General features: G+C 55.6%; 1 protein-coding gene across 1 annotated transcript in view; it reads right to left on the bottom strand.

The window, feature by feature from the left end:
- PLCG1 (phospholipase C, gamma 1) overlaps nt 1-5,680 on the bottom strand; it is a 27,376-nt gene extending 21,696 nt beyond the window's left edge. Inside the window, exons 1-4 of the mRNA XM_009883636.1 lie at nt 5,674-5,680; nt 5,402-5,554; nt 4,191-4,284; nt 3,597-3,644 (exon numbers count right to left, since the gene is read on the bottom strand). Of these exons, the coding sequence (XP_009881938.1) occupies nt 3,597-3,644; nt 4,191-4,284; nt 5,402-5,554; nt 5,674-5,680 (302 nt within the window). The remainder of the gene's footprint in view (nt 1-3,596; nt 3,645-4,190; nt 4,285-5,401; nt 5,555-5,673) is intronic.
- Nucleotides 5,681-10,977: the final 5,297 nt, after the last annotated feature.

Below are 10,977 nucleotides of genomic sequence, written 5' to 3'. Positions count from 1 at the left end.
GCCCCAAGGCCAGCGCCCGGCTGGCCAAGGACCGTGCAGGCAGTGTCCCACCACTCGCTGGCAGGACAAGGGGGGGGAAATAAAAAAAAAAAAGAAAAAGCTGTAAAATGGCACCAGGCTCCCCTTCCCTCACGGCTGTACGAGCTACAGAGCCAGAGACACCCTCAGCACGAGCAGCAGCTTTGGTCCCCCCCCGACACACCTCCACCTCCCCCGGCAGAAGTCACCCCAGGGGCTCTGCGTGAGCATTTTGGGGAGGGGAAGCCTGCCTTTTCCCTTCCCCAACGCGCCCAGCATCCACGGCCACGTGCAGGGTGCTGTGCAACCCCCAGGGCAGGGGGGTCCCAGCTGTGGGGTCCCGGGCGACAGGGAAATGGGGCGATGAGGTGGGGGGCGGGGAGAGCCAGGAGCACAAGAGCGGCTCATGAGAGATGCCCTCACGTGTCAAGGACCACAGCAAGCAACAGCTCTTATGGGACCCCTGATGGGACACCCAGAGTCCCCAGGGCCACCCAGCAGCATTCCCACCTTGGCGAGAGGCTGGGACTGCAAAAAAGCTCCTGGAAAAGGCGCAGGAGGGGCTGCAGGACCGGCAGTAGGCATCGGGCTGGAGACGCGCTGGAGCCCGTGCCTGGTCCTGGTGACACCGTGCTGTTTCACAGGGACACGGCACTGCTCGTCAGCGGGACGGCACCAGGAGAGGCGAGAGCAAACCCTGTAAAAGCCGTGACCAGCATTTCCCTCTCTGCTTTGGTGGGTGACAGAGTATGGAAGGATTTTATTTACTGTGCGTTATTAATAATGTTAAAGTGTTGGAGACCTTGGATAAACAGCCTGGTACTATTTTGAGACTAGAAAGTAAAAACCAAATAAACAAACTAATTTATTCTGCGGAAGTTTTTTAAGGTCCTATGACAAACACGCCAAAGGACAGATCCAGCCCTCTCACAGGCGCTGAAAACATTCCCCAGTGCCATAACTCTGCTCGCAGCCATGGGCAGCTCTCCTAGCCAGAGGTGAAACAGTCTCCTCCGCAGCAGCTCTGAAGAAAAAAAAAAAAACTAAAAAAACCAGCATCCTGTTATCCTCCTCTTTCCACCTAACCTCCCTTGGAAAAACAAATACCCAAAGGTCCAGCAGCCAGTGAAAACAGCCAACATCTGCCGGCGCGCTGGAAGGTATGCACAGGCACCCAGCCGGGAGAAGGCGGAAAGGAGAGGGCTCCGGCGCAGAGGGCTGGGGTGCGGGGCGAGCACAGGGTACAAGAGCACCAGGAATGATTTCTTCAGCTGCCAAAAACCTGCCCGTTCTGGAAAGGACCAAGGATGGTTTGCAAAAGAAGTGTTCTGGTTTTTTAAAAAAAAAAAAAAAAAAACAAACAAAACAACACAACTCACTGTTCCCTTTTCAAACCCATTTCCAGGCTCAGAAGCAAAAGCCCAGCGACACCAAAGTCAACGCAAACAGCAAAGATTTCATCCAAGACATGTACATGCCCCATAACTGCTGCCTCCCCTTTGCAGAAAACACACGGATGCTTGTGAAATGGGGAGACCCAAAATCTTTTTGCATTCCCTCTCTACTGCTGTTTTTGCTCCTTTCGCGGCCTGGGCCGGAGCAGCAGCTCTTCCAGTTAAGCACTTTGCATTGAAACCTCTCCCCTGGGTTGAAAGGTAAGGACTACATTGTATTTTGCTGCCTTAATTCTAAATGGTAATAGAAATATATTAAGAAAAACAAGAGAGATGCAACAGGCTGGCTTTCAGCGCTGCTGACTATGCCTCGAGCAGACGAATCTGTACGTGCAATCTCCTGTTGGGATGCCATTTCATCAGTTTTGCTGTATAACCAGATGAGAAAAAGGACCAACTTTTTTCCATTCCTCCTGCCTTCATCCTCCAAAACCCCCCCGCAGCCACCCCAGCACCTGCCTCAGCGCTCTCCATTGCTGAATTAGCAAATATTACATCCGGTCACCACTGAAAACCAGTTCACCACGTATAAAACCCAAGCCTGGAGTTGAAAGGTGTGTGGCATGTAGAGCAGCTGCAAGAGATTAAAGGCGCCTCTCCTTCCCTTTCTGCCTCTGCGAGGATTTATCCCTCCTCCGCAAAATCCCTGTGCACCCAACGGTGTTCTCGCCACACCACAATATAAATTATTCCAAAGGCAAAAACGTCCAATGTAGCAGAATTTCCCCAACGAAACACACTCCCACTCCGCACCTCGATGCAGACAGGTTGAATTTAACCCCTGCCTGCCCGACAGCGGGGCCGCCTGCCCCTCCTGGCCATCACGGGGCAGCACGCTGCGGCTGGGAGGCAGGGACAGCAGTGGGGACCAAAGCGGGATGAGAGGACCAGTTTGCTTCTCCGGATGAGTACGGAGCAGTGATTTTCACTTGCCAATCCACAGGACCGACCTATCTGACCGCAGTCACCCACAGCTCCCCAGCGGCATGCCCCTGGCGCAGACAGATGGGTTTGCAGGGTGTTTCTTGGCAGGAGCTTGCTGCAAGGATGAGGAGGACTCCAGGGTTCAGGGTGAAACGTGGAAATCGGTAGCGGTGCGAGATCAATGGCACCGGCACGGAGCAAGCAGAGGATGCTCTGGAGCATCCCGGTGCTCTGCAGTGAGCCCTGCGTGGGCGCCCGGGCACACACGAGGGGGCAGATGGAGCCAAGGTGCTCCACCGCAGCCGGGGGCATGAGCTGATGTGTGAGCGATGTCTCCAGCGCTGCCCTCTGCAGAGCAGGACCGGAGGAATCCCCCTACCCCAGGGAGCACATTAACGTGGAAATCAATGCTGAAAGGTTAATGGGCTCAGTTAACATCACAGGGGAAAAACGTGTCCCAGCGCTGATATAACAGCACCTCGGGAAGAGGGGACAGGCAGCCAGCATGCGGCCGGGGAAAGCAGGCTCCGGCAGCGGTGGCAGAAAGCAGAGCATGGTGGAACTCGCCTCCTCGGCATGGAAATGTCCCTCCTCTGACCTCCCCATGATGGATCACAACGCAATTCCCCTCCCTTATCTCCTCATGACGGGCCCAAGCATGACATTTCACCTGCTAGGACACCACTAAGAGTTCACCCAAGAACCCCACAAGCAGTGGCCCTGCTGCAGCCCATCAGCCTGGAAGCCAAGCGGTTGGATGACCCACGGCCTCACGGACCTCAGAGAAGACGAATAAACCACACAGGGTGGAGAGTAACACACACGACCCAGTTCAGCCCTGACGGGGTGGCCAGAGCCACTCGTTGGCTCTTTGGTGTCTGCATCCGCGGGCGATGCCAGCTGCGGGTGAAGGTGTTTCATGGCTACGGGGTCTCAAGGTGTTACTCAGTCTAAACAGCTGGGAAATAGGTCAGGGCAACCAGACAATTTTCGGACGCTTTTTTAATTCAGTGAAAAACAATCAGGGGAGGATTGGGACTTGAAGTAAGGTTCCTCGGAAATGAAAATTACAACCCTAAAAAACCCAAGAAAAAAATGGAAAGCAAAGGCTGGGGCTTCAGGTCAAAGGTAAACCCTTCCAGCCCGAACCCTTCTGTGAATGTGCAAGTCTGTGCCAGCGAGCGTTTTCTCTCTCCTTACCTGTCTTCCCGGTTGCGATCCAACGAGTAGAACTGCTTCCGGAGCCACCTGAACGGAAAGGCACAAACACGCACACAGCTCAGCCCCAGCTCCTCAACAACGAGCCCGTTTGGTTTGGAAGATGCCATCGGCTCCCACAGCCCTCCTTCCCACCACAGAACTTGGCTCTGCTCCCCTTCCAGAAGCAGCCTACCCTGTCTTCATGCAGGCAACCCGCCCCCCTTTAAAACTGTCTCTGTCTGAAAGTGACCCCACAGATAAGACGAAAAAAACAAAGGTGTTCTCTTCTACATGCCTCAACGCTGAATTGCTACAGATAATACAGGCCGGGCACGCATAAAAACATCTGGTTTGTAGTAAAGCTCCTTTTTCCTTCATGCATGAGATCAAACTCTGGCCACAGGTGATGTAGCAGAGCGGGTCAATGGGACGAAGCCTCGCCAGTGCAGAGACAGGGGTACCAGGGCAGGAATGAGATGTTGTCACTGCTGTCACCTTTTTCTGTCACAAAAGGACAGAAAAGGGAAAAGAAAGAAAGAAAAAAAAAAAAAAGAAAGAAAGAAAATAAGTGCAGGACAAGGAAAAGCTCCTCACCTTTCAATCTGCAGAGGGGTGGCAGCCCTTAGAGTGTCCGCCACCAGCCAGTTGAGCCCCTTGATCCACATGTTGACCTCATCCTCAGAAGTGGCTGTGGAGAGCGCACAGGAGAAATGGGAGGAAGGGACGCAGAAGCTGATCACCAACCCAAACCTCTTGGGACTATCCCCACCACCCTAAATCCCCTATTCCTTCCTTCGCCCCCCTTCTAGCTAAAGCCCCTCCCGTGCAGATCTGCCCGGCTCCTCTGCCCGCCATGCTCCTGCTCCCCTCCCGTGGGATGTCCGTGGCTGGCTGGACCCCTTGCCCCTGCACGCCACGCTCTTTCCTCCCTTCGGTTATCTTTGTCCCCAAGCAATAATGCTCTGGCTGGCCTGGGTGACAGGCCAGCACCTCCTCGGGAATGTGTGCCAGCTCCTCCATAACCTCCCTGACAGCTTTCTGAGGGCAGCAGTGCTGCCTCCGACCCTGTGTGCCACAGCACCAGCCAGAAGGCAGAGCTGCCATGGAGGTGAAGGAGGCAGCACGAGTGCCTCCACCAGGGCTCGTCTGCGTGGGTTTAAAGGAGACACAAGAGCGCGTACGGTTAGCAGAAAAAGATATCGTCCATCAGCTGAACTGCAGCCGGTCGTTATGAGCCTGTCCTCCATCCAAACAGGACTCAACAGCGTACACCTCCCCTCTTCTAACAGCAAAACATAAGGCTGGGTGGTCCAAGTCCAGCTTAAACCAACAGAGAGGGCGTTGAGGAAAGCCGAGACCAACACCCCAGAGGTACTGTGGCTTCGTGAGTTACCGTTTCCCACTGGCAACGATTTCTCACTCAGAATTGCAAAGCAGAAGTGAGCGAGATTTTAGCACTTGGTGCATGTGGCCGGTTACCACGACGCGGCTGATGAGCATCAACAAGCCAAGCTGAGATAAAACACCTGATTTCAAGCACACATTTGAACTAGTGGCTTCAGTTCACACAATTTTGGGTTTACCAGGCAAATTGACTGACTTCACTAGAGGTTGAATGTGTACCCTTCGGGGAACTGGTGTCACCTTCTTCCAATGACACCCCCTTGGTGTAGCAAAAAGAGCATCTGCCCAGGGATAGGTTCCAGCTCACGCATGGAAGGATGCATTGAAAGTTTGGGTCCTGTGGTACTGAGGTGCCTGTCCAACCCTGCCCTGGCACAGCCCAGGGGCCACGAGTGCTTTACCTTGCAAGCTGAGGGTCTTCAGCCTGAATTCTGTGCCATAGAGGACAACAAAGCAATGAGACTGGTCTGGTCGGAAACATGGATCCTCCTGGTACCGGTCAAAGTCACGTGAATTTTTGCCTGGACGAATCTCTTTGATTTCACGAATATCCACTAAGAGAGAAAGGGAAAACAAAAAGGGAGTTTAGCAAATAGATTGAAATTCCCATGAGGGTGGATGAGAAGGAAGGGCAAGGATAAAGCAGTTTTGGTCATCCGAAGAGCTGGATTACCACCCATGACGTGATGGCAGACCCAAGCATGCCTATGACACTGGGGAACCGTGTTTCCCTGGCTGTGCTGGAAAGCAGGGGTGGCCCGACTGCCTCGGCGCGGGCAGAGAGCTGCCAGAGCTCCGTGGACAGTGGGCAGGTACTGGAGATGGTGCCTGGTAGAGGACTTGCTGCATTTGGGCAACAAGTGGGCCACCACGGCAGCCTCCCACTCCTCTCCTGCCACGGGCTGAAGCGGTGAGCTGCACCCAGAGCTCCAGCACAGCACCACCAGCCCCGTCCTCAGCACGGCGGCAGGCGCCCAGGTCCTCCCAGAGAAGTTGCCCACACCTCTCACCTTAGACAAGCCCTTCCAGAGCGCCAGCTCGCTCCTCCACCTTCCGAAGCAGCACACAGATCCTACCGCTTATCCTGCACGTCTCTTTTGCCACGTGTGTGTGGTCGCACACGCGCCTGTGAGCACAGCCGCTTCTTACCGGTTCCCTAGGAAGCCTCCCCGGTCACCACCCCCTTATTTACCTCTCTCCCCCCAAGAAGGGTCGGATGTCTCACCCATGGTGGTCCCCAGGCACGATGAGCAGAGCGCAGTGCTACCCCTACTGCAAGCTCCTTCCCTCTTTACCTTCACACCTCACGCCTCCCTCTTCCTCCACCCAACATACATCTGCAAACTGTATCTGTTTTGTCTTTCAAGCAAGCAACTTTTTTTTTCTTTAAAAAAAAAAAAAAAAGAAAAGAAAGCAAGCCTTTCTACTGAGATGAACCTTCTGAGGGTGCAGCCTCCTGCCCAGCTGGATGAAATCCTGTTTGCAGTTACCGCATCTTGCAAACACCACAGTTCTAAGATCCACTCCTCTCCAAATCCAAGTTAGATACTGAAACTTGAGTTGATTCCTGGTTTAAGCAACTCAGTGGTGCCCCTGCCTCCCCTCTCCCCACTTTCACCCTAAATAATGCCTACAATTTCTGGCATCTTCCCCCTGCCCCGTTAGCATCCTCGCAGCTCCTCCGAGCATGCCCAGGGCAGTCCGTGCCTTCATACACACGCTGTCTTTACCAAGAAAACTCTGCCCTTGCCTATCCAAAGAGGCACGAAACATTTATCACCTATGGGTGGTGTTCAGAAGGCCACAGAAGAAAGCACAGTGCAAGGATCAACCAAGCCCAACCTCTGGAGATCCAGTTGTGGTGGATCTGCCACAGCTCTGGAGCAGATGGGACTGCCTGTGACCTCCTGTAGCTCCCGGCAGAACCCCCCTCCCCATCCCACTGCCAAACACCTTCCAGACAGAAAACATCAGAAAAAGCATGAATAAAATGGAGATCATTTGAATTATAGACACCACCAGGGAGGTTTGGTATCAACACCCTAAGCATACGCAAGGCGCTGGTCAGAACTTGAGCTGAGGGAGGTGGGGTAACAGCTCAGGGCTCCCACCTCTCACGGTTTTGTACCGTACACGTAAAATGAGTCCCATGGGCTTTATTTAAACAATCCTAGCTTCCCTTTGAATCACCAGCAGCGGCAGAGGGGGTTGTTGTGGGTGGTGAGCCCAGATTCCAGAGGAAAGCTCAAAGTTGCACCTCAGATGGAAGACGGCAGGGTCCAGGGTGACAAAGCTGGTAATTGGGCTGGACAGAGTGTCACCCCAGCCAGAGCTTGGGCTGGCGCCTCCAGGGCTTACATTTATTATCCTCACACACTTCCCTAATGGCAATTCCTCCAGGGAAGGGCTGAAGAGGGCAAGAAGAACTGCAGGCAACCAAGCCATGGTCAGAGGAAACCCCCAAACAGTGCCCAGCAGATGATGGCCAGTGCAGGGCAGGCATCGGGCTACTGCGGCACGGGGACAGCATCGTCCTGAGGATACTCCTCAGGTTATAGGGCTGGTGCCACATCCCAGCAGCTGTCCCCGGTGAGCCAACCCAAAGGTGACCAAATGTATGGCAGCAGTGTGACCACGAGGGACAGCCCAGGGCGGCGAGAGCGGACCTGGGCAGGTCCTGGCAGCCATCGGCAGGGCAGATCCAGGCATGGGGCTGGCGAGGAGGCAGAGCTGCCGGGCTACACGCGTGGGCGGTGAATCCGATGGCGCAGCTACGTGTTCCTGGCAGCTTCAGTTGTGGCTCATGGAGAAGAGGAGCAGATAACTCCAACCAGCAACCTCAGAGCGGTGCTGCTCTGCAAAGGGCAGCTGTGAGCACGGCGGAGCATTAAACGCCAAGCGAGGAGAAGGAGCTGAAGAGATGCTGGTAAGGGAACGTCTTGCAGGCTCCCTCCCTAGAGGAAATTCTGGGAAAGGACTCTCATTGCCATAAAACAAAGAGAAAAAGAAAAAACAACTGCAACAAGAAAAAAAAAACCAACACACCAACAAACCCAAACCCAAGAATCTTTGCTTCCTGGAAAAACAGTTTCTTAAATGCTTGGGGGAATCAAATAACAACATTTCTGAGTCACGTTTCCAAAGCAGATGATGCTTCTGAGCAATGTGGGACGGAGATTACTGCAAACCTGGCGTGTAATTCATCCCAATTAAACTCCACTTACTGCACTCACTGTGGATCGACTCGCCTTTCATTTCAATTTACTGCTGTTTAAAACTAGACAGAAATGTGACCTGCTCATCACCCACAGCCGCGGCTGACAGCACCAAACCGCATCGTGAGAGACGATGCTCACTCCAAACACACAGCACGGCAAGCCAGACACGGGGCTTGGCTTTGGGGAGACTGGTTGTGGACCCTGCCCAAGGAACGTGGGACCCTCTCTTGGCTGGATACACCGTGCAGCACCGCGGGTGTACATCTGGAGATGATGGCAGCCCCTGCACTGCCTGACGTGGGACATAACCAGACTGACCACTGCAATATCCCCCCAAAACTCAGTAACTTGGGACAAGAGCACGGAAAGACCCAGTTCCATGGGGCTGCAAAGGGAGGACAGAGAAGCTCCCTAAAATAAGCAAGGGTGTGACTTTTTAAGGCATCACCTACCCTTTGGAAATGAGCTGGCTGGAAGTTCAAACGTTAGCGTGCCCTGCCATAACCTGCCCATGTGCTCACATCCTTAGTGACACAGCACGTTATTTTAGCCTTTAAAAAAAAAAAAAAAAAAAGTATCACAGTTAAGGTCTTTGCATCCAGGACATGCTCAGCAGGGCTGAAGACTAATCCTCTCTTTGAAGGACGCAGGGCTTGACCAACGCAGTGGGAAAGAACTAGCAGCTGGTTTCGTGGTAGGTTACCAGGCAATAACCACTGGAGGAAGCTGCCAAAACATTACTGGCCTTCCTTCGCATCACGCTGCCAGTGTCCCGTCTCCGCCTGGGGACGCCGCAGCGTGCTAACACCCCCCTGCACTCACCTCTCGCTGCACGGAGCACCGGCAGGTTAGTAAGTAAGATAGAGCTATTGTTACAAACTGCATACCTAAAATGCGGGCAGCGGAGAGAGCCCCGGAGCGAGCCGGGCGCTTATCAGAGAGAGAAGCACGCAGGGAATTCCTAGGGCGAAGGGCAGCCTCCGCGAGGCCCGCGCACCCGCAGGGAGCGGGGTAAAAACCTCCAGCCCACGCACGCTTGCAGCTGCTTGCTCATCTCTCTCGTCCTCCCAAACATGCCTGCGTGTGCCGGGGAGAAAGAAGGCGGTTTAGGGTTTGGTGTGTACAGCCCTCTTCTTGCCGCAGAGCAGCAGACGAGCCTCGCGAAGCTCCGCTGTCTCTCGGGCACCTTCCCGGCCCCCCTCGCAGCAGGGAAGGAAGCGACTCTCCGCAGGAAGCACAGCGAGTGCAAATGTCGCCATCCCCACCAAGCAAGAGCCCAAACGATGCTTCCCTGCCTCCCTCCCACCCCAGGTCCTCCCTCCAGCACCCCTCCGCCGGCGCGGGACGGGACCCACCGTGCACGGGAGGAGGAGGAGAGATGGGGACGTCTTGCTACAGCCCAGGTCTCGCTGGGGTTTTCTCTCGCTGGTTTTGCTCGCGTCAGCTCCTGGGGGTAACCCCAGCTTTGCACGGCGCCAGCTGAGCGGTGCAAACCCCGCTCGGGGTGGGTTTTGCAGCCGGGGCTGAGCACGGCTCAACCTCAGCTTTGCCACCGGCAGAAAGGCTGCAGGCAAGCCCGCGGCCGGCTGGTGGGCCTGCCGGCAACGGGGACAGAGGCGACAAACCCCGTCTCCCCTCGCCCTCCCCTGGCTCACACGGACTCCTCTCTCCCACACCCGGGTGCCGCTCTCCCCATCCTCCCGCCTGTCCCCGCCACCGCCACAGCCAGGGACATTATGGAACCACAGAATGGTTGGGGCTGGAAGGGACATTAAAGGTCGCCCAGTGCCACCCCCCTGCCCTGGGCAGGGACACCTCCCACCAGCCCAGGTTGCTCCAAGCCCCGTCCAACCTGGCCTTGACCACCTCCAGGGATGGGGCAGCCACAGCTTCTCGGGGCAACCTGCCCCAGGGGATCACCACCCACACAGGGAAACATTTCTTCCTAAGATCTCATCTCAATCTCCCCTCTTCCAGTTTGAAGCCATTCTTCTTCATCCCATGGCTCCCCTCCCTGAGTCCCTCCCCAGCTCTCCTGGAGCCCCTTTAGGCACTGGAAGGGGCTCTGAGGTCTCCCCTTTTTCGCCTTCTCTTCTCCAGGCTGACCCCTCCCCAACTCTCCCAGCCTGTCCTCCCAGCAGAGGGGCTCCAGCCCTCCCAGGATCTCCGGGGCCTCCTCTGGACCCGCTCCAACAGGTCCATGTCCTTCTTATTATTATTCCAGACAACAAACCACACTCCAGCCCGTAACTATTTCCACCGCGGCGTACAAGAGCCCCAGGTCGCACATGGCCGTCCCCGCACGCCCCGGCCACCCTCCCGCTGGTAAACAGGAAGCCCAGTGCCAGCGGCAGCCTCCTGCCCTCCAGGGCTTGGGCCACCTCTGGTGTGCGATGCCCCCCCAGACAGCTCCCACCGCGGTTGCTGCAGCAAACGCCGCTGGCGGCTGATCCCACGCGCTTGGATGTGCTCGCCAGCGCCCGCGTTTCCTCAGGCAGAGCCCTACGGCTTTGCAAACCTACAGGGAGGGTTGTGTGGGAGCCCAGACCCCTCAGGTCAGGCGGGCAGAGCGGGAGGGGAACGTGGCAGCCAGCCTTGAGCAGGGAGTGGAGATTAAAAAGGAGAGAGCAGATGAGCAGAGGCGAGCTGGAAGCACGGCAGAGGTTCTCCATGAGGGCAATGAATGGAGAACTGCAGAGTGCACGCTGGAAATGACGTCTAACCACTGCTCCACCACCCTCAGCACCAGCAAGCTCCCC

This window comes from Charadrius vociferus, unplaced genomic scaffold (assembly GCF_000708025.1).
Source record: "Charadrius vociferus isolate BGI_N301 unplaced genomic scaffold, ASM70802v2 scaffold320, whole genome shotgun sequence".
Lineage (NCBI taxonomy): Eukaryota > Metazoa > Chordata > Aves > Charadriiformes > Charadriidae > Charadrius > Charadrius vociferus.
The sequence above is the reverse complement of the archived record's forward strand: the minus strand, read 5'-3'. Positions and strand labels throughout refer to the sequence as shown.